Genomic DNA, 24,270 nt, shown 5'->3' on the forward strand with positions numbered 1-24,270 from the left:
CTTAATTAAAATAAAAACAAATATTAAAACTAACTTTCAATCATGAATGTTTTTCTATTATAATTCTGGTACCATGGGTTTTGAGGCATCTAAATGATTACTGAGTTTTCTCTTTCATGAATTGGTCCATGTTTCAGAAAGAAAGCATAGAGCCTCGAAGTTAGAGAAATAAATCATTTTCAGTCTACGATATGATTTGGGAAGATTTAAGAAATGGTACCCTGCTGTAAGAAATCTGTCACTGGGGATTGGCCTGAGAGTTTCTATCTGCATACCATTTCCAATTGACATTCTTCTTCATGCTGCAGGACAAGAATGTGAATTCTTAGCCTCTTGCTTTAACTGCCATGTCTGTCACTTGTTAACATGACACTTTTACAGGGTTCATGTATTGCTCTGGATCCAAGGGCTAAATTAAACACTGTTCTAAGTTCATTTAGATATGATCCATTATCAAAGCAACAGAAAAGCAATGATACACATCTATGAAATTTTACACCAGAATTTATTATTTCATGTATTTGAACAGATGTATGAAATCTAGGAGGGTTACCTTATCATTTAAATTTATAGGCCTTTTATCCATATTAGGTGACAGGTGTAAACAAAATAAAGAGATATCATAATGCTTGAAAAGATTACTGACACATTTTAGATTTTTTTCCAAAATAGTAAATCTTGTGTAATTGAATGTAAGTATGTTGGCTAAAGATCATACCAATTTATATATATTCAGATTTCCTTTGGTATGTTTTTTTTCAGACCTTCAAAGTCTAATGTTATATTCTAAGACTTTAAGATCCCAATTACACACTAAATGTTTTATAGTTATAGGTTTGCTGTATTTTCACTAGGCATTACCACATTGATAATGTTCAAAGGGTTTCTCTCCGGTATGTGTTTTTATATACTTGAAGATGACTGGGGTGTGCAAAGGCTGTACCACACTGTTTAAATTCATAGGGTTTCTCTCAAATATGTGTTCTTCCATGAAACTGAAGAGCAGTGTGATGAGCAAAGTCTTTACCACACTGATTACAATTGTATGGTTTCACTCAAGTATTTGTTCTTTCATGCCTTTGAAGATGTCTGTGATAAGTAAAAGCTTTACAACACTGATTACATACATAGGGTTTCTCTCCAGTATGTGTTCTTTCATGCCTTTGAAGATAACTATGACGAGCAAATGCTTTCTCACACTGATTACATTCCTAGGGTTTCTCTCCAGTATGTGTTCTTTCATGCAATTGAAGAGTACTGTGATGATCAAAAGCTTTACCACATTGATCACATTCATAAGGTTTCTCTCCAGTATTTGTTCTTTTATGCCTTTGAAGAGTATTGTGATAAGCAAAGGATTTACAACACTGATTACGTTGATAGAGTTTCTCTCCAGTATGTATTCTTTTATGCCTTTGAAGAGTATTGTGATAAGCAAAGGACTTACAACACCGATTACATTGATAGGGTTTCTCTCCAGTATGTGTTCTTTCATGTACTTGAAGATGACTGTGATAAGCAAAAGATTTACCACACTGATTGCATTCATGGGGTTTCGCTGCAGTGTCAGGAGCCAAGTAGCCTAAGTGATTCTCATGGGAAAAAGCTGTGTACCTAAACTTCCGTTAACAGTTTCAATAGCAACCATTTTTCAACAAAACCGCAGTATGTACCTTTTGATTAACTTCCTGAAACATGATGGTCTGCTGCATGGTCTGTTGATCAAGCCCTGGAACAAAGAGACCTTTCCCTGAACCCTACCTTACCCTAACTTCCTCCTAGTAACTTTCCATACCCCTATCTACTTCTCCTAGCTCCCAGCATATATAAGCCTTACTCACCTTGCAATAAACGAGACCTTGACATGACTCAGACTGACTTTGTCTTCCTTTATGCACCTGCTCTCCTTTCTCTCTCGCCCCCATTGATCTTTCAGGAGTTGCCTCCTCGGAGGTCACCCAATAACCTGGCCTGCTGGACGGGTCACTCCAGTATGTGTTCTTTCATGGAATTTAAGAGTACTGTGACGAACAAAAGCTTTACCACACTGATTACATTCATAGGGTTTCTCTCCAGTATGTGTTCTTTCATGCCTTTGAAAATCACTACGATGAGCAAATTTTATCACACTGATGACATTCACAGGGTTTGACTCCAGTATGTGTTCTTTTATGCCTTTGAAGAGCACCATTTTGTGCAAAGGCTTTCCCACACTGATTACATTCATAGGGTTTCTCTCCAGTATGTGTTCTTTCATGCCTTTAAATATCACTACTTCGAGCAAAAGCTTTATCACACTGATGACATTCATAGGGTTTCTCTCCAGTATGTGTTCTTTTATGCCTTTGAAGAGCACCATTTTGTGCAAAGGCTTTCCCACACTGATTACATTCATAGGGTTTCTCTCCAGTATGTGTTCTTTTATGCCTTTGAAGAGTATTGTGATAAGCAAAGGACTTACAACACTGATTACATTGATAGGGTTTCTCTCCAGTATGTATTCTTTCATGTACTCAAAGATTACTGTGATAAGCAAAAGATTTGCCACACTGATTACATTGATATGGTTTCTCTCCAGTATGTGTTCTTTCATGCCCTTGAAGATAACTACTATGAGCAAACGCTTTCCCACACTGATTACATTCATAGGGTTTCTCTCCAGTATGTGTTCTTTCATGCAATTGAAGAGTACTGTGACGAGCAAAAGCTTTACCACATTGATTACATTCATAGGGTTTCTCTCCAGTATGTGTTCTTTTATGCCTTTGAAGAGCATTGTGATCAGCAAAGGATTTATAACACTGATTACATTCATAGGGTTTCTCTCCAGTATGTATTCTTTTATGCCTTTGATGAGCATTATGACGAGCAAAGTCTTTACCACACTGATTACATTCATAGGGTTTCTCTCTAGTATGTGTTCTTTCATACCCTTGAAGATGATTGTGATAAGCAAAAGCTTTCCCACACTGATTACATTCACAGGGTTTCTCTCCAGCATGTGTTCTTTTATGTACTTGAATATGAGTGGGGTAAGCAAAGACTTTACTGTATTGATTATATTCATAGTGTTGGTCTCCAGTATGTATTTCTTTATACCTTGGAGGATGACTATGATGTACAAAGACTTGACCACACTGAGTGTGTTCAGATGATTTCTCTGTAGTATGACTTCTTTCATGCCTGCAAGGATAATTGAAACATTTAATAGCTTTGCCACATTCATTACATTGTTGAGTCTTTAAATTTGCATGAATTAATTTTACAATTTTATGTAAATATAAAGAGTTATTTTATCTTTAGTTTTTAACATGTTGTGTATATTCATGTTGTTCCCTGCATTAAGGACGGCTTTGCATATTTGAACATGCCTGTCATAGTAAAATGCTTTACTACCTGGCTCATATTTATGGCATCATTTTTCTCTGAGATTTTTTAATATTTGAAGATAACTGGGAGAATTCAGACATTTACATCACATACTCTATTGATAAACTTTCCTATACTATGATTAATGCTACATTTCCAAAGTGAACCAGAACAAACAGAAGCATTTACACAAGCTTAGTACTCATAGGTCTTTTCTGTGATGTGTTGTTGATTTAATCCAAATTAAGCTGGAAAACTAATTGTTTGTAAATTTATTTATTTTTTTTTTGTGTTTGTAAATTTAAATGTCATTCAACAAGTTTGCTCAACATGGGTCTACTACATGTTTTGTAATTGTTCTGAGATCGAGAGATGTACATTACTTCTTTTCATATCCTTATGTTCATATGGCTGGTATCCAAAGTGACATATGATATAACTATTAAAGAAAGAATAACAACAAGAAGGTTTCCACATTTTATTTACTGTTGGACTTTCTTTTTCCCATCAACATGTAGCATAAGAATTACTATTTCTCTACAACATCCCCACTTTAATTCTTGACTCTAACCAACTATCTAACTAAATTATCAAAGACAGAATACTTTTTGAGTAACAATGCTTTTACTATGGATTATTTGCTTATCAAAAGGTTGTGTACATATTCTTATCATGCATTCAGTGAGTATACCTTTTGTAATTTGAATAGTATGAAATTAAAAGGATTGTTATTTGTACAGCATAGCTCTGATGAAGCTATTATTCAAATGATGATTTCTGTTAAGGCATTGATTCCTTGTCTTCCTTCTTAAAAGAATGACTTGCAAACACAGTTCACTTACCTGTCATTGAGGTATGTGTGTTTATGAGCATGTAATGATCATTAACACATTTTGAGCTGTGTTTATTTACAATGTTTCATTTCATTAAAACTTCCAGATAAGTTAAATATATCCAGAGACCAATTTGTATCAGCTTGCACAAGAAAATTACCTTCCATGTTTTCGAGAATTTTGACAATGTTCTTCAACTTCAAGATCTTCCCAGTTGTAGCCTAAAACATCAAACAAAGAAATGTATGAAATATTACAGGAAACTGAAAAATTTACATTACTATCTTCAGTGATCCTTAGAACCAAGCCTGTTTTATTCACCTCATTCTGCCTCATTCTCAGTCAGAATTACAGAAGAGCATCGATAACCAAGAAACTGTTGTCCCCTTATTTAAATTGTGAAGAAAAATTTACAGTATTACCTATAGCAGTGAGGTTCATAAAGGTCTCCAGCATCACATCTTTGTAGAGATTCCTCTGTGAAGGATCCATCAATGCCCACTCTTCCTGAGTGATGTCGACATGCACATCATTATAGGTCACTGTATTCTAAAATATGCCATACATAAATATGCCATCCATATGTATAAAACAAAAAGCATGATACAACATTGTAAATATGTGCTTCTTTGATAATATAGCCACATAATTCTTGTGAGTGCTACACATATTCTATAACTCAGGCATTACAATGAAACCATCAACTTATTTTACAAAGAAACTGAATAGGAGGTTCACCTCTTTTTTTTTTTTCTGAATGCTTTGAACAGGATATCACCGTGCAAGAGAAATGCCTATTAACAGAGATAGAGAGACAAGCAAACATTTCAACAGTACTGAGCACACATCTGAGAAATTGTATGAACAATTATTAACTACAAGGAAGATTTGTAAGCTGGGTATATCGGCTCATGCCTTTAATCCCAGAACTTAGAAGGTAGAAGCAGGTATGTATTCTTCTAAGGTGAAAGTTAGCCTAGTCTATGCTAACTGTATCTGCACTGAATATTCCATTCAAACAAACAAAACAGATAAGATGAACTCAGATTTTTTTTACTGAAGATCCTACAAAGAGTTCGGCATTCACTCCAGTTCTGTATTAATCTTCCAGAAAACTAATTTGCTCCAGTTTAAACTACTTTAATAAATCTTACAAAAAGGAACTGTGCATTTAAAGAGGTACAAATAGAAAGAAGATAACATTAGCAATATCATTAATGATCATAAATAATCAACACAGGGAAGGAGAGATGGCTCAGAAGTTGTGTGCTCTTACTGGTCTTGCATATAGATAGGCTCAATTATCAGTACTTATATGGGGGACTCACACAACTGTTTATTATTCCAAGCTTGTGGGTTCTAAAACTCTCTTTGGACTACTGTGAGGACAGGTGAACATGTGGTGCATATCCACCTATATAGACAAAAGAATCATATTCATTAAAAAAATTAAAAAAACACAAAAAGTAAGAAGAATGTTACACAATTGTAGTCTAATGATTCAGAAGGCCCAGACATTACATCTAGGAAGAGAATGGTATCTTTTACTGAATTTCAAAATTGAAACTGGGGGGTAAAGCTCAGCAAAACAACATATACTATAGGACCATCCCACAATAATATATATTTAAAAAAAACCTGGAATGTTGAACAACCTTTAATCTCCGCATGTGGGAGCAAGAGTCAGGTGAATCTCTGAGTTGGAGGCCAACCTGGTTTACAGAGCTACTTTTAGGAGAGTCAGAGCTACTCAGTCAAATTTTTTCTTCAGAAACAAAAATGGGAACAACAAAATTTTTAAAAATTCAGGCTAACAAAGTGACTTAACATTGAATACCAATTCCATCAATTGTATTTTATGTGATTTAGTGATACTATCTATACTGGCAGTGAAGTCATAGCAGCAGAAGAAGAAAGTTGGCTGATTCATTTCAACCACAACATAGTAGAAACATAGAAAAGGAAATGCGTTGATGCTATGGAAACACATATCACAAACCTCAATGAGATATTTTATCCAAAGAGGTTCTACAAGTACCCCAAAGAAAGTCACCAAGGAGAGACACATGTTCAAATACCTCATCCTATCTGGGAGATTTTCATTCAGTTGACTAGATTCTCACCCAGGTCACTATAGGCTCAAGGGTCATCCTTGAAGAAAATACATTTAGACATTTCAATGATTCTCATAGTCTGCAACAATCCCTTTACTATTGAAATATAAAAAGTCTCTTTTGACACTCAAGACAAATTCTTGATTGTGGCATCTTATAAAATGAGAAAGCAATTTAAATATTCCCAACATGTGAATGGCACAGAAAACCTATTACCATCCCAAAGGAGAGGAACTAAGACACCGTGAGGAAAGACTGAAACCCAGCAGAGCAAAAATTGAATCTGGTACTTCTGTGTCAGAGACATAGGGCTTCATTTTCAAAGGGCTTAGATGGCTCTCTCTCCACAACTTCCCATACAGCTCTCTCTATGGTTACTTCCACTCCATATATGCAGCTAGCTCTCCATGTAAGATGTCTCATAGCTTAAGTATTTCAACATCTTATGGTCTCAAAATACAACTCAGGTTTCATCCTCATAGTATCATGTAATGAACTCACACAGTCTTCTCATTGGTGATCTTACCATACAAATAACACAGATGCCTACAACAGAGCTGATCTGAAAATGCAGACTAAAAATGTATAATCTTAAATTTTATATCATTCTTGTCTCCATAACCAGGTTAACATCAATGATTCCCCCAAATTTGGTTTGTAAGTTGTGATGGCCTCTGTCATACTTGGACCAGAGTTGCTGCAGGCCTTGAATAAAGTTGCTTCCTGGGACTGGCAATCACTTTGCCTAATACCTCCATTAACTGAGGGCATATAAAGATGGATTCTAACCCTTAGTGCACCTTGCTAAGCTTCCAATGTACAGTAAGGGCCATGTTTTTAATAGTGATAATCTCCCTGAACATTCATGATTCTGTTCAGCATTTGACTACCTTCTGCAAAGTCATAGTGCTGTTTTTCTCTACAACCTGGAGACTTTTCATTTCTTTATGATCCATTTCTTGATTTTTTTTAATGTAGTACTGAATGAATCATAAGTAATAGCTATCCAAGAGAGACAATATTCCCTCTAAGAAATCAGCCCCATTATTATTTTTTTTTATTTCTGCCTTACTCAATTTCTTGAGGACATTGGCAAAATGAGAAAAGTTAGGGGCCAAAATATCATACAGATGACTTCAATTTCAATTCCCCCCAAAATGCTTTGACCTCTACCTCCACTGTTCACAATACCTTTAAGAGTACTTTACTCAAAGTACTACAAGAATAACCAGTTAAGCTCTGGGTGCAGCTTTCTATGTCCTCTGCCAAAATCAAAATCAGAGAAATCACTGACCACCACTCACCCTGTGCACTCCAGTTCTTTCCTTCACCAATTTTGATATGCTCAACATATCTAAATTTTGATATGCTCAACATTACCTCCAAAAGTCATCATTCCCAGCACCTTTGAACAACAAAATCACTTTTGGTCTACCACATTCTGTTACAACTTGCTTTGATTCAATTCTCTACACAAAAGCACCTAGGTAATAAACGTGCTTATTTGGCTCATTCTGCCAGATCACAATCTACCATTGTCAGTGTTTAGGATAGATATTCAATCTAGCAACTGAAAGCAAAAACCATGAGGAATCTTTGTTTCCAGGCTTTCTCTCTAACATAGTCATTCTCTTTTATGCCAAACTTGCTGTCTTATCTAGTGCAGGCCAACTTTCTTAGGGATATTGCACACTCAGTGGAAGGGCTACCACCCATAAATCATCAATCAACAAAATCTCTAACAGACTTAGCAACTAGTTGTTCTAATGTGGCACATCTTCATCGGATGTTCCAAAAGGTGACTGTGGGCTCTGAAATGTTGACATCTCAAAGTAACTCACACACAGAGACAATAATATATGAGACTTTACAAACCCAAACCCAATGAATCAACTACATCAATAACTTAAATAGCAAAAAAAAATTGATGATGATAACAAGTAGCAAAACAGATACACCAAGAAATGAAGAAATACAAGTTTCTGAGATCAAGAAGAGAAAACTAAAATTGTTCTTCTACTGAAAATCTCCAAATGAAAAACCTAAGGAGATCCTTACATAATGTAGTAATTTTCCATAAAGTAAAAATAAGTGAAGTTCCATCATTTGCTAGAGAAATAATATAACTACATCATAGGTAATACAAAAAAACTCACACAACACAGATGTTACCACTGATAAAAGGAGACAGAAAGACAGACCTACAAATATAACTTTGTCTCTTAAAAGAGAATTATAAGTTTCTAATGAAAATTAAAATAAGAGAAATCACTGACCACCACTCACCCTGTGCACTCCAGTTCTCTCCTTCACCAATAATAGAAAATGGGTTGGGTAAGGAGACTGTTCCTCCAAAACTGGAATCATTCACTTGAAGCCTGATATTTCTACATTGTGAAAAATAGTTTTGTCTATTAATACTATCTCATTCTCCTTCGATAAAGAAAAGGATGTCTGTTAGAAAATTTAGAAAAAATTTTGTTTCCTATGATTGAAGATTAGACGTAAACCTGTATCAGAGTGAGGAAATAAAAAAAAATAAATAAATGAAAAACAATACTTTTTAAAGATATTGTATGATTTTATTGTATACATAAAGCAACCTGATTTCTCTAATTGCTTTGTAAGTCACAAGTACTTTTGAAACAAGTCTAGACCCATTGTATGTGTATATTTGTATGTATGAGAAGGAATATTTTCCATGTGTGTATAGGTGACAGAACAAAGAGCATGTCAGATCCCCTGGATCTGGAATAGCAGTTGATTATAAGCCTCCAAACTTGGGTGCTCATATCTGAACTTCCCCAAGAAGAATACTTGTTAACTGACATTTTTAGCCCAAATATTACTTTTTTTTTCCAATAAACGAAATGTCTTTCACAGATTAGCCACAACAGAAGCCTAAATAAGTAAATAAATGATTCCTGGGAACCTAATGAATCAGTATTAAGATGTTAGTTATGGGACCAGGAAGACTATGCACAGACCTTCCCCACTGTCAGGGTTCCAATCCTTAGGATTGCCCTGAGGGCTAAAACAGAACTCCAGCTGCAGCTTCTCCTCTCCCTTTTCATGTCTCCTGTGGATTCCAAAGACCATCCCCACCTACCCTTCCCTACTCACCTCATATCAGAATCCCATCACCCAAGTGGGGCAGACACCCTCTGGTCATTTACTCATATTCTGGAAGACCAGTTAGGATATCTGCAGATCTACCACATTGTCTCTTACCCCACAGCTGATTTAAAAATTTGCTCCCATCAGTGGAGTAGAGCATCAGAGGCAGCTTACTCTCTTTGCTCTCCATGCCTCCAGTGCCTCTGAAGATCATCTCCCCTGCATTCCTCTTTTCCCAGTCCCTAACACAACTAACACTCTCCCTTGAACACACCAGCCAAGAAGGTCAGGAAAAAGGCAACACTCATTCAACATACACTCTGAAACTCCAGAGAACAAACACAACCGCAGAACAAAACCCCCATCCAACAAAGATGATGTTATAAACCAGCACCTAGACCTATTATCACCCTAAACCCAGATGCCTAGCAGAAGAACCTAATAAAAGACAGGGCACTATGTCACCACCAGAAACTAGGTGTCCTACCACAGGAGGCCCTAAATACTCAAAAATAATTGAAATGCAAGGGAAAAAAAACTTGAAACTAAATATATAGAAATGATAGAGCCCCTTAACAGATGAATAAATACTTTACATAAATTCATGAAATTACAAACAAACAAACAATGGGACGAAACCAATAAACTACTCCAAGAAAGCTAGAAAAATGCAAACAATTGGAGTAAAACAATAAACCTCTTAAATAAAGCCAAGAAAAAACAAACAGATTGTTAAAGAAAACAAATGCAACTGTTTAAGACCTGAAAATGGAAATAAAAAAAAAAACAGAAACTGAGGGAATTCCAGAAATGAAATATTTAGGATTACAAAAAAGAATTACAGAGGCAAGGTTCACCAATAGAATAGAGAAATGTTAAAAGTTAACCTCAGAACAAAACTACTTTTCCCTCTGAGCAGGCTGGATTAGCAGAAGGTCACAGCTGTTTCTGTGCAAGACCAGCAGGAGTTCATTTGAACAAACCCTGGTTAGTTTTCTGGCTCAGGGCCATGACATCACTGTAAATAATTGCATTCTTTCCTTTTTATAATTTTTTTTAAAATTTTTATACAGTGCTTTGTCTGTATGTGTCTGTGTGTTGTGCCTACCGAGGCCAGAAGAAAGCCTGGGACTAGAGTTACAACAAATGGTTAGCTACCATCTTGGTTCTGGGAATGGAACCTGGGTCCTCTATAAAAATACCCAGTGCTCTTAATTGCTTAGCTGTCAATCTAGCTCTTTTTTATTTAAAATTTATTTTCATAATTTTTTAAGTAAAAGATATTACATCACTTTCCTCTTTTATCTCTTCATTCCATCCCTTCTCAAATTCTTTCCAAATTCTCCCTTTTTAAGTGTGGGTTATTAAGTATGCTGAAATACATTAATACAATCTGCTGCATCCATATTTGGTTTTATGTATATGGATAATGGGCCAACCATGTTGTATTGGCTAAAGAATTAGGGAGCCATCCTTGTCTGAGGTTAATTCTCTCAGGAGAACTCTATTTTTAATCAGCATCTAGTATCTGACCCTGACTCGGCTACCTTGGACAGGAAACATAATCAAGAAGAGAAAACTTAGGTTAGAAAATACCTTACCAGTTAAGAGCACTGAAGATTCTTTCAGAGCTTCCAGCTTCCATTCCCAGTACATACAGAGACTAACTGATTTCTCTAACATCAGTGTCAGGAGTCCTGACACCATCTCCTCACTTCCCTGTCCACCATAAGAAGAGGAAACTTTGACCATAAAAATCATTTTTCAAGCTGTGAGTGGTAGTGCATTCTTTTACTGCCAGCAAACTGGGCACAGAGGCTGGAAGATCATTGTGAGTTTTAAAGCCTATGCCACAGTCTACACACACATACACACACACACACACACATGCACGCACACACACACATGCACAGAGAGAGAGAGAGAAAGAGAGAGAGAGAGAGAGAGAGAGAGAGAGAGAGAGAGAGAGAGAGAGACAGAGAACTGAATTACATACAAGAAACGGAGCTTTGGAGAATTAGAACAACACAATACCTCTTAAAGTCATTTGAAGTGTCTGTCACTGGTGCCCTTAGAATCATTTTCAAAAATAAATATTGTCAAGCATGAGAGCACATCCCATTATTTCCAATCACTGGGAGAAACTGAACATTTGACTGTGGGCCACCCCTTTACCGTATGACCTGAACTGCCCAGTGTCAGCTGGAGGTTATCCAACCCACCAAGTCATAAAGTGGGACATACACAGCTGTATTCTGTAAGTATGTGTTGCTTCCATTGGTTAATAAAGAAACTACTATGGCCTATGACAAGGCAGAACAGAATGAAGTGGGTAATGCAAGAGAGATAGAACAAGAAAAAAAGGTGGAGTCAGAGGAGATGCTGTGACCCATAAAAGCTGTGGTAGTGGTGCACACTTGTCATCTCAGCACTTCTTGAAACATGGAAGAAGGATCAGAAGTTCAAGGATTCAAAGGTGTTCAAAGTCAGTCTGGGCTACCTGAGAGCCTGTTGCAAAACAAAAAGAAAAACAAAAAACAACTCAACTAAATACACAATAGCACTAAAGTCTAACGGAGACAAGATCAAACAGATTTCCTATAATGGGGGCAAAAACTGAGGGGATGTAGCAAAGGCTTAGCAAGTAAAACCATTGATGACTTTTATTGGGGACCTGGGGTTGATTTCTAGCATTGACATGGAAGCTCATAGTCATCTTTTATTCCAGTTGCAGGGAATCTGACATCCACTTCTGGCTTTGATAGGTACCAGAAATACAAGAGGTACATGTAGGCAAAGTACAAACATGGGAAACCTTAAATTACAACTACTATCTTCTAGAAAACCCCAAACTGGTCCTAAAAGCCACACTGGATAAACAGTTTTATCTCTGTGACAAAGCAAGGCACTGAGTTCCCCTATAAGGACCATAACCTGTTCTCAGTGGCCTAGAAGAACATACTCTGAGAGTGTAGGAAAACTTTATTCCTTAATTTGTATTTGTCTGGACCATTCTAGGACATTATTTCTGTTATAGAAAAGTAATAATAGCATCGCTTAAATATACATAATGTCTCCATACTACCATCGGACTGAAAATGTGTCCTGAATTTAAGTAATCTGAACTCAAAAATCCTAACTAACTTCCGACTGAAGAATAAAAAAAATCTAGCCCATTGATTATCTACTTGTAAGCAAGAGCTACATTTGTTAGCTGATTTCACATTTGCTGCAATACACAATCATTTAATTAGACATTTATGAGGGGAGAAAGTAACTGGAAAATAAATGATAGTTTATTGGACACACACCTGTATTCTCAGCTCTTAGGAGGTAGTAGGATTACCCCAAGAATGAGACTAGCATGATCTGTATTGATGAATTCCAGGAAAGTTACCCAACAAAACTAGCTCAGATATATTGATTAATTCATTATTTATAATTTTAAAAACAAGCTAAATATAATTTAGCTACAATTTTTTTAGGCTTTGTTACAAAATGAAAGACAATTCCTTACACAGTCTCAATATTATCCACAAGAAAAACATGAGTCTTTGTTCAAAGAGAAGATATATGAAACAAAAAGCCTTAAAAACTGAGAAATGAAGTCATCTAATAGTAAAATTTTCTACTATAAGAAACATAGAGGAAGTAAAATCTCATAGGAAAGATTTACTAAGCAAAGAGATTTATCTATTTACTGAGATCATACCAAAAAATGTTCAAAAAACACACAAGTATTTCTAAGGAAGAAAGCAGCTCAGTGGTAGAGCAATGCCTAACATGAGCCCGCCTGGGTTTCACTCCAAGATGAAATTGTCTGGAATAATAAATCCAAGATATGCAAAAGATCATAATTCTAAGAGTAAATAAGATTTTTTAAAAGAAAAGATGAGTAGTAATGATGATTTAGAACTAATTTGTGAAGACATGGACCACAAAGGACAAACAGCAAACAGAAATCAAGCAGATGTGAATGTAAAACAAAATTATTCCTTAACTCTGAACCAAAACCTGTGCAGTATGAAAAAAGGAGCAACATTGTCACAGTTTACATGTTTAAATCATAAGCTGGGCAGTGACTTGTGTGGGGCTAAGAGCTACAAGAAAAGGCCATCCTCTCATGAGTATGGAATTAAAAGCCACCTCAGCCAACTAAAGACCAGGTCACAAAATAAGTAAGTCTGGCCAAAAATTTTTACCCCCATTGATTTATTCTGCTTTTTCAAAGTACAACCTACATTGACATTTATTGGACATATAAAGACTATCTCAGCCAGATGTGGTAACATAGACTTTAATCCCAGGACTCTGGAGTTCAAGGCAACCAGATCTCTGAACTTGAAGCCAGCCTGCTCTGCTCAGCAATGCCAGAACCATCAAGGAAACATATTGAGACTCTTTCAAAGAACCTAAATGAAGGCCAGACATGCTGGTATAAGCTTTTATTCACAGCACTTGTGAGTCAGAGGCAGGAGGATCTGTGTTTAAGTCCAAGGCCAGCCTGGTCTATATGAAAGCTTCAAGACAGCTAGGGCTACAGAAACAGAATGTGTCAAAAATGAAACCAAATCCAAACAAAGTCTATTTTTATTAGATCAAAATATAAAATTCTTTATTACTTAAGCTTTAAGAGTCTTTAAAATTTCAGTGTCTCCGAAAGTAACAGCCATTATTTTAGGATTGATTTTTTAACATTTAAAAGTATTTTTTCATCTTACATACCAACCACAGTTCCCTGTTCCTCCTCTCAACCTGCTCACCCCACCTTCACCCACCCCATCCCATCTACTCCTCAGAGAGGGCAAGGTCTCTAATGCAGATTTGACAATGTCTGGAATATCAAGCTGAATCAGGACCAAGCCCCCAACACCTCAGCATCAAGGCTAAGCAAGGTATCTCTCCATACGCAAAATGCTCCAAAATGCCTGTTCATCCAGTAGGGATAAATCCTGGTCCCACTTTCAGAGGTGCCACACACTACAGAGCCTCACAACTGTCAGTCACAGTCTGAGGATCTAATTTGGTCTTATTGAGGTTCCCCAGTTGTCAGTCCAGAATCCTTGAGCTCCCACTAGCTCACGTCAGCTGTATTTGTGGGTTTCCACATCATGATTTTCTCATGTAATCCCTCCTCCCTCTCTTTGACTGGACTCCAGGAGCTCAATCCATTGCTTAGCTATGGATTTCTGCATCTGCTTCCATCATGTACAGTTACTGCCTTATATGGTACTGATAAAGATTCAAAATCATTCTTCTAAACCACTAATATTAAATGCAAAATTACTTTATGCAACTTCTCCTCATAGTAGCCAAAGTATTCAAAGTATCACACTTGACAAATATTTATGTTACGCTACCAGGAATGACTACTTTTATAGGGTAAGTCTTTGTCAGAACATGCTGTTATGTCATACAAATAAAAAATAACAAACCAAAGAAAAACATCCAGTTCTGTGCAGATTTATTCAACACAGATCTGAAGTGTTCTTTATATACTAATACTGTTTTTAAAAGTTTCTTTCAGGGTGTACATATGTATATTTGTCTGTGTATGTCTCTTTGTGTGAATTGTGTGTGTTTGTGCATGTGTTTGTGTGTATGTGTTTGTGTGGTGTGTGTGGTTTATGTGATCTTTGTCTCTGTTTATGTTTGTGTGACTTTGTTTGTGCACATATTTGTGTGTATGTGTTTTTGTGTTTGTGTATATAGTTTGTGTGTGAGAGCAGTGTGTGTATATTTTGTGTGGTATACATGTTATATGTATATTGTGCATGTATTTGTGTGTGTGTTTGTGTGTGTGTGTGTGTGTGTGTGTGTGTGTGTGTGTGAAAGAGGGAGGTGTGTGATGTGGGTATGTGTTTAATGTGTAGTGCACATACATGCTAGACCCCGTATATAGTGGCCAATGAACAACTTGGAGGACTTGTTTCTCTCTATCATGAGTTCCCAGGAACAAGCTTATTGCACTTGTACAGCAATGTGCTTTGACTTAATGAGTCATCTCAATATCTCACTAATACATGTAAACAAACTTTATAAAATAATTGGTGGCACCTAAAGTCAGTGCAAATATACTGTCTTGTGTGATTGCTTTTTGAACAAACAAGAACTAACTCAGGTTTACAACTTAACCATCTTAGGTGAATTTCATGATTGGGGAGATTTTAGTGATTAATATTATTTTACCTGAAGCAACAGTGGCTACAATTACCCAAATTCCCTATATCCACTGGTCTATGAAGCTGTTAACACCACTTTGAAACTTCTCTAGTGCTGAACATTAGATAGATACCTTTGTCACAGGACAAAGTTGGCACCTGTAGATATACAAATTATAATACCACCCATTAGTATAGGCAGGTGACGGGGAAGTCCTTAAACTTTAAAATGTATAGAATACATGTATTAGCAAATAATCACTCTAGTGTGAAGATTCCACATGACACTAACTTGAGATTTCCTACTTCTCTGAAACTCTCTAGGGCTGCAAATTGCAAATACCAACATTAAATAATTTTTATTTAAAATTCTATTTTCTAGGATCCATCTCTTAACTGGTATGAATCAGAGTAACTTAGATGGTGTTGAGTAAGCTGGAGTAAGGTCTTACTGCAATCCAGACAAGCAGTAAAACTTGGTTACCATTATCCTGAACTTGTTGAGTATTTGTTTTTAAATTCCCCATATCATTCTCTCATTGTGTGAATGGCACAATGGATGTGAACAAATGCCCTCAGTCTCTGTGGACTCTCTTATATAGCTCTATTGGCTGAACCACTTTCCTTTCTAACCCTACAAGAAACAATAAACTCAGGCCTTCTGATTTAACACTAACCATTTATTATTAATAGAATCACATGATATATAACCCCAGCATTCAGAAGCTGGGATGCCATGAATCAATGGCCTCCCTGAGCTAGAAAACAAAACAAGAAAATAATTCAATTCAGGATAGTAAGGAGAATCCTAACAACTTCAAGTCCTTTGCAGTCAGAAATATCATATTTTAGGTACCTTTATTTTTTTTTTATTCCAAAATTCTTCTCTGTTGGTGGGATTAAATTCTCAAACCAGAAGCATCTCAGATAATTAACAAGTTTTTTGGGGGATAATTTTTGTTTGTTTTTTTTATTTTTTTTATTTTTGGTTAATACCCCTAGGCCACAGTCCCTCCTTGTGGGAGCTGAGGATAGAAATTTAAGGTAATATATAAAGAGAAAATATAAAAAAGAACTGCTTTCAGGCTTTCTCTTTTGCTTTGTCACTGTTCCATGCTAAGCAACCTCTCTTATCCAGTCCAGGCCCATTTTCTTAGAGATATTACCAACTCAGTGGAAGAGCCTTCCCACATCAATCAAAATCAACTCAATCTCTCTCAGACTTAACAACCAGATATTTTGGTCTAGGAACGCTCTCAACTGATGTGCCATGAGATGACTCTAGGCTATGTCATGCTTACAGCTGAAGCTAATTAGAAAAAAAAACAATAGCATATGAGGAGGTTTTTAAAGATCCAATGCCAATGTATTAATTGTATCAATCACTTAAGCTGCAAAAACAGAAACATGAAGATAGCAACAACCAGAAACCACACATATGCTGGGGAATGTGAAGAGACAAGCATCTAAGATCAAGAAGAGAAAACTAAAACTTTATCTCCACAAAAAAATTCACAACCCAACCAATAAACAACAAACTCATAACAAGAAATTTTCAGAATACAAAATTGTTGAAGGTCCATCATTTTCCAGAGAAACAACAATATAATTAGATGATAATAAAACTAACAACATAGATGTCACTGCAGAAAAAAATGAGATGGAAAAAGATACCTACAAATATACCATGGTCCCTTAAACAAGAACAAAAGATTCTAATTAAAATCAATCTACAAGAAATCACTGACCAGCACACATCCTGTACAATAATTCTCTCTTTTGCCAATAATAGGAAATGTGTTGTGTGAGGAAGGTCTGTCACCAAAATTGGAGAAATTCACTTCAAGTTTTCTGATGTTTTAATTTTATAGAAAATAATTTGACTTCTAAGAGAATTTCATACTTTTATGATAAAGAAAAGGAAGTCTGTTAAGAACATTTAGACACCATTTTCCCCCTATGATTAATGATTGCTTATAAATATGAAGCAAAGTGAAGAAATGAAAACTTTTTAAAACAAAATAAAAAACAATAAATTTTGAAAGTATCAGTGTACACCTAAAACAACTTGTTTTGCTCTAATTGCTTCATAAATCATAAGCATTATGAAAACAAGTTTTTCTTTTGCAATTTTTGCATATGTTTGTACATGAGAAAGAATGTTTTCCATACATATACAGGATCTGGAATAGTAGACAATTACGATCCTCTCAACTTGAGTGTTGGTATCAGAACTCAGGTCATTCTCAAAAAGAATATGTGTTGAGTCACCTGCCAAAACCATGACATGTTTTATCCAATAAACCAAAAGTCGTTCACATATAAACTCAACCTAAATAAATACAGAAGCAAATAAATGATCCTTGGGAACATGATGTATCAAAATGAAGTTTTTGCTTATGGTAAATTTGCAGCATAAAATGAACACAGTCCAATAACAATGTCCAACAATTTACAACACGATAACTGATTACAAAGCTACTTTCACAGTGAAAACACTCAAAGTGATCACTGGAATTATAAAAAAAAAATTGTACACAGGTTGACATAACATGATTTTTATACTTATTACTAAGCTATAGCAAACAAGGAGTGTAATATTTGTAAAAAAATAAAGAGGATAGAGAGAAAGACAAAAAACAAAGGCAGAAAAATATAGTCAACAATAAATCAGAGACCAAAGGCAACCAGGAAATGTTTCATCTTGAAGAATGTTACCCAGCTACTTATGATTCTATGTGTATAGAAAGCAATTAAGTCAGGCGGTGGTGGCGCACACCTTTAATCCCAGCACTCAGGAGGCAGAGCCAGGCGGACCTCTGTGAGTTCAAGGCCAGCCTGGGCTACCAAGTAAGTTCCAGGAAAGGCGCAAAGCTACACAGAGACACCCTGTCTCGAAAAACCAAAAAAAAAAAAAAAAAAAGAAAACAATTAAGCACAGACTTCACAACTACCACAAAATTAACTCAAAGTGACCCTTGAACAATTGATTTTAACCCTCAAACTATTGATATTTCTTACAAAGGCAGAAGCCCCATGCTCTAGACCTCTCTTTGCAAAAGGAGGTGATCTCTTGCTATGGCTCTCTAGCCCCTTATGCCTCCTTGTGGTTTCAGGTAAGAACAGCCCCACTGATGTCCAATCCCAAAGCAACATAGAAGAAAAAATTTAATCTGCTTTATTATGTCACATGGACAATGGCACTAAATATAAATTCTACCCAATCTATCTACCCAACACCATGCACACCTAAAAACCTCTGTAGCTCATAAACTCCTTTCCCCTAGAACTAAACTTTGCTGAATCACACCATTGCAGCTGGTGGTAGCAGAAAGTGAAAAGTCTTCTAATTATGGACTGCTGAAACACAATTCACATCACCATCTTTCTATCAGTTTCTAAAATACTGAAAACATTTATGAGAGAAAGCTAAAATTGGAATGAAATATTCAAAACTTTTAGAAACCAGACTTTCAGTGTTCTAATGTGTCTTCCAATTGCACACAAAAAGCTTTCCTGTGAGTACACACTTGTCAGTGATATTACAAGAATAACATCCTCCTATGCCAGGACTCTACTCTCCCTCTACCAAAGAAATCCATTCACAGTGATGCTCAAAGTACAAGGACCACTGCCCAGGTCACCACAAAGACCAACAGAACCACAGTCTGGCTCATCATCCATCCAAATACCAACAGACATAAAAGCTCAACAGACCTGCTCTGAATACCCTATCCTCCCCATGGCATAGCTGGTGATCTTCCCTACAAATATTTACAGCAGAAGCAGAACATAATCCTGGAATGAATCTGCAAGCTACCTGCCACTCTTCTTACTGATTGAAAAGTATTCCATAAGTCTTTCATTGGCTAGGGTCACCCAGTTGTGCCTCAAAATACCAGCAGCTCTCCTACTGGGTGATCAGAGATAGAAGGAAACAGAAAGCACAGTCCTTCCAGCTCTGCCCTTCCAGCCCAGGAGACAGGGTCCTAGTCTAGAAAGTTCCCATTTTTTGTGGACATTCTTCTACTCTCTTAGAGCATATCCTCTTCCTCATCCAAAGCACAGGTTCCTTTGGGAGAACATTTAATTATATACTCAATACGCAGTGCAGCCAACCCATTGCCTCATCATAGCTGGGAAATTGTGTAGCCAAAAAAGGTCACATTCACACAGTAACTGTTGTTACTGCATAACTCTTGTTAAAGAAAAACAGGCCCCGAATAAGAAAACAATGAGTGGACATGGTATGGCTTAGAGAAAGGAAAGAGGATGTGGTTATGATGTAGATAAAATCTCAAAAACATATTTTGAAAAGTTGAAACGGGTATAATGGCCATGTACTCCAGAGTCTAGGGATTTGTATTAGAACACATGAAAGATTTCTCAAACCTTTATTTCTGGGTGTATATCTAAAACCTCAAAAATAACAGTCCCATCAGGCATGGCCACATTTTACCTACATATATTTTGATTGTACTACTGTAACTATAGCAATTTGATTTCATGATAATGTCAGGACTTTATCCAGATTCTTGATTGCCCTTGGGTGTGGACCCCAAGAAATGGACAAAAAGGACATTTATGGAACATCTAAATTTGATTACCTAATTTCACATAGGTATTCTCAAGTACTCTTGAAGTAGGAAATCTGTCAACCCCCAACCTGCCTCTCCCTTTCTGCACTGTGACTCCACCAGCTTCAAAGTTGATCAATGAACTTAATTCTTGCACATGTCCCTCTTCATTTATAACTCTCCACTAAAAGAAAGAGAGATAGGAGATCACTCATTAACTGGTTTATTTTTTCTACTTACTGACCAGTCAAGGCCCAGAATGGAAGGAATTGGAGGACTTTTTTACCAGCACTGGGCAGAAGAAGCAGGATTAGCTGTTCAATGCAATTCTCAATTACATAGAATGAGGAAAGCTTAAACTAAGGGAGACATTGCTCTACACAGAAATTAATAATCAACATCACTTGAGAGAAAAGGAATAAAACTACTGATTCCCTACAGACATTGGAGACAGAAACAAATAGAGATAAGAGCAGTAATCCACTAAACAATGATACCAATACGTAATCTTAAAAATGATATAAATAATGTATTTTTAAGAAGAAAAATTAAACTGTATTGATTTTGAAAAAGAATAGGCCCTTCCCTAGTGAAGGGGATGTCATTAATATGAAATAGATTGATCCTACTCATTTGCATATTTTGGCCACTGAGATCTATAATTGGCACATTGAGTTATAATCATTGACCTGTTTCTCAAACCTTTGAGCTGATATAACTGTGTTAAGCAGAATTTGACAGGTCTGCATAGGAGAATTGCCTAATTGAAAATTCAATATTCATTAGCTTAAGATAATTTTCTGAAACTCTTCACTCACACACTCTGGTCTGTGATCATTCATATGACATAAATTAAAACCTGAAGAGAAATTATAAAACAACTCTTGCTACCATAATCAGGTCTTTTTTACAGTAGTGACTCCAGCAGGTGATTGTCTACCCTGCTTCCCCCTGGAGTGTGCACAATAAACTATTTCCGCTATTTGGTCTGGAGTCATAAGCAATGCTCCACATTTGAAATCTTTTCTGGTGACTTCATTGGATAGTCAACTACATGACTCAAATGGATAATTTTAAAACTCTTAGGTGGTACAGTCATTTAATTTAAACATTTTGAAGGTGTAGTATAGAGAACAGTGAGATCATTGGCCTGGAGGGCAAGAGAATGGAATCAAGGACACCCTCGTCAACATAAAAGAGCTTCTCTCCAAACCATTTTTCTAACAGGATGGAAATTCAGCTGTCCTAGTATTAATATGACTTCCCAGGAAGAGATCATACCTAGGGTATGAATAAAGAAAAATACCATTAATGATAGTATGCATCCATCTCTGGCAAATGCTTAATTAGGAGACAGCCTTGACACATTTTGCATTCAACATGTGCATTCATCCTTGTGTCTTTTAACTTCATGCTCTGGGTTGCACTTTGAGCAATGTAAATAGAGACAGGCAACTTGTAGGTCTAGCCATTTGGGCAATTGGGTCAGTTAGATACCAAAAATATCACCAGAATTATTTCTTAAACATACCAGACACCTGAGACAGCAGATCACTCTTTAGTGACATTGTGCTGGGTTAAAGCTGACAGAGGACGAGAATTATGGGAAAAGTGCAAAGTAGCAAAGATAAGAGATGGATTGGGCAGGTCTTGCACAAGCTATATTGTATGTCATGTACGCTTCTTAAAAAAATAGCATCTTGTATAATACTTCTAGGGGGGAAATGGAAGGTAATGGATGATTTCATTGAAGTCAGCAGAAACTATTATATCATAGGAGAGACTCAGGAGGAGGCTAATCAAACAGTGCCATAAAGGGGAACACAGAGCATCTCAAGAACATTACTGAGTAAGACCACCAGTGGTCTTGTGTTAATAACCACAGCTCCATGATGGGTCTGAAGCCACCCCACCATAAAAGGTCTGGTTCCAGAACATTAGCAGTTCACCCAAACATATTCCTGATCTTAGGGAAGGAGCTCTGTTCTATTGTCAATACATCAGGCTCTTAGGGTAAGCTCCCAAGGCCTAGGCCCCAAGCTCTCCCAAGAATGTTTCACCACCTTAACAGAGGGCCCAAAAGAAAGCCTTGCTTGATCAGGCCAGTCTTTAAAACAACAGTATTTTTCTTTTCAAATAAATGTCACCTGGTGTCATATTGCCCATGTGGCAGAAGTATGCTTTTCTCAAAAAAACTGGAACTTTATGACATGCCAGGCTTTAAGGTTGTCTGTGACCCTATAATGTCTCAATAAGCAGCTTGTTATAGTTTAATTCTTTGATACATTTGGTCCTAGTGGCTTATTATATATCTGTAGTGGCACCTTTGTGATGTTTTGGAGCCAAATGTCTGGACAATCTTGGTGAACATAAGTATATTTTACCCTTTTAATCTCTAACCAGCCTGGGTAGCATGTGCTTATTGTTGGGGTGTATTAGAGGCAGTCCTCCCTCCTCAGAATTCTATTTTTGAGAATTCCTATCTCCTAAGCATTAGTAAATCCTTTAAGTCACCAATTCTATTCATCTACATCACACCTTAGTGGGGAGTGCTACCCAATGCATAGGATGCCTTTTACAACCCCCCATAAAATTAACTATAAATGGATATTACATGTAAAAATTAAATGCAAAACACTGAACCTCTCTATGTTAATAGAAGGTATTCTATAAATTTGGCATCCTGCTTTCCATGGGTTCACAGAAAGCATGTTGAAGTTCAAAGATTTTTGTTTTTTTTTTTTTTTTGGTTTTTCGAGACAGGGTTTCTCTGTGTAGTTTTCTGCCTTTCCTGAAACTCACTTGGCAGCCCAGGCTGGCCTTGAACTCACAGAGATCTGCCTGGCTCTGCCTCCCAAATCCTGGGATTAAAGGCGTGCACCACCACCACCCACCTATTTTTGGTTTTTTGAAATGGGATTTCTCTGTGTAGTTTTGGTGCCTGTCCTGGATGTCACTGTGTAGACCAGGTTAGCACCAAACTCACAGAGATCCACATGGATCTGCCTCCCAAGTGCTGGCATTAAAGGCTCGTGCCACCACTACAGCCCAGCTTCAAAGATGTTTTTAAGCACAGCTCCCATACTTCCAAGTCTGTGAGCAGATAGTGCCCATAGAGCAGTGATTCAGAGGCCTGCCCCTGGGTCTAGGGAATTTTGAATATCACGTGGGACCTCAGAGGACAGAGATTCTACAAGCAGGTTTCCACCAGGTCCTTGGAGGACTGATGACAGTGAATTTTACAGCTCACCATCTGCTTCAACCTATCTGGAGACACAAGCAATTCACTCACCTTGTCATGGTTTCCTAGGTCAGCCATGCTCTCTGCTCAACTCCCTGTAGCAGGGCTCACAGCACAGCACACAAAGCCAATAGCACCAGCTCCTCTTGAAAGCCAAGTCTGAAACCTACGGCAGCAGGAAGGACCCTGCACCACTTTTGACTGGCAGGTCATCTGGAGGACCTGATTGGCTAGTGAGATCTGAGTGACAAGAGCACATCCCATAGGGTTACAATGTGCTTAAAAACACAGCACAATGGTTCCTGTCCCTCCCTTCCACCACAGACAAAGACATTTTCTAGATCAGCAGAAATATGCATTTCAATAGCTCTTGCCCCAGGATGCAAAGCAGACCTGCTCTCTTCCTACTCTCAGTAGGCATTTCCTCTTCCTCCTCCTGGACACAATGTGGCTAGTTAGCTTGTCCAGACCACTATACTATGTGGGGTGGAGTGATTCCCTGCTACACAGGTAGAAGGGTGCCCAAAATATTAACAACTAAAGAGATATTTAAAGACACAGAGGAGAGTGTTTGTTGTGTGACTTAACACTGACATCAGGTGAACTGAAGGTACTTTTTACCTGGTTGTCACAGGGACTGCAGACAAACAGCAAAGAAAAGCAGAAACTAGATCACAAACAAGATAAAAGGTCTTTCTCCCATCACAAAGCTGGAGGATGGCTCCATCCTCCTTAAGGAGTTTTATTCCTGAAATTCAGGGCAAAGTTTTGGCTCTGGGTTGGGGAGGTCTTGCACAAGCTATGTTGCATGCCGTGTAAGATTGTTAAGGAAAATAGTATCTTGTATAATACTTCTAG

General features: G+C 37.0%; 1 protein-coding gene across 1 annotated transcript; it reads right to left on the reverse strand.

The window, feature by feature from the left end:
- Positions 1–2,513: 2,513 nt before the first annotated feature.
- Positions 2,514–4,694, reverse strand: LOC131901034 (zinc finger protein 120-like). Its single transcript, XM_059252350.1, has 3 exons — positions 4,625–4,694; positions 4,363–4,423; positions 2,514–2,847 (listed from the first exon to the last, which is right to left on the reverse strand). The coding sequence occupies exons 1-3, from the start codon at positions 4,692–4,694 to the stop codon at positions 2,514–2,516; spliced, it is 465 nt and encodes a 154-aa protein (XP_059108333.1).
- Between the last annotated feature and the right edge of the window lie 19,576 nt (positions 4,695–24,270).

Source organism: Peromyscus eremicus, unplaced genomic scaffold (genome assembly GCF_949786415.1).
Source record: "Peromyscus eremicus unplaced genomic scaffold, PerEre_H2_v1 PerEre#2#chrX_unloc_1, whole genome shotgun sequence".
Classification (NCBI taxonomy): Eukaryota; Metazoa; Chordata; class Mammalia; order Rodentia; family Cricetidae; genus Peromyscus; species Peromyscus eremicus.

Coding starts and splice junctions, on each gene's coding strand:
- LOC131901034 (XM_059252350.1), bottom strand. CDS start 4,694: ATGGATCCTTCACAGAGGAATCTCTACAAAGATGTGATGCTGGAGACC. Junction 4,424..4,624: donor TATGAACCTCACTGCTATAG/GTAATACTGTAA, acceptor TTGATGTTTTAG/GCTACAACTGGGAAGATCTT. Junction 2,848..4,362: donor AATTCTCGAAAACATGGAAG/GTAATTTTCTTG, acceptor TGCTCATCAAAG/GCATAAAAGAATACATACTG.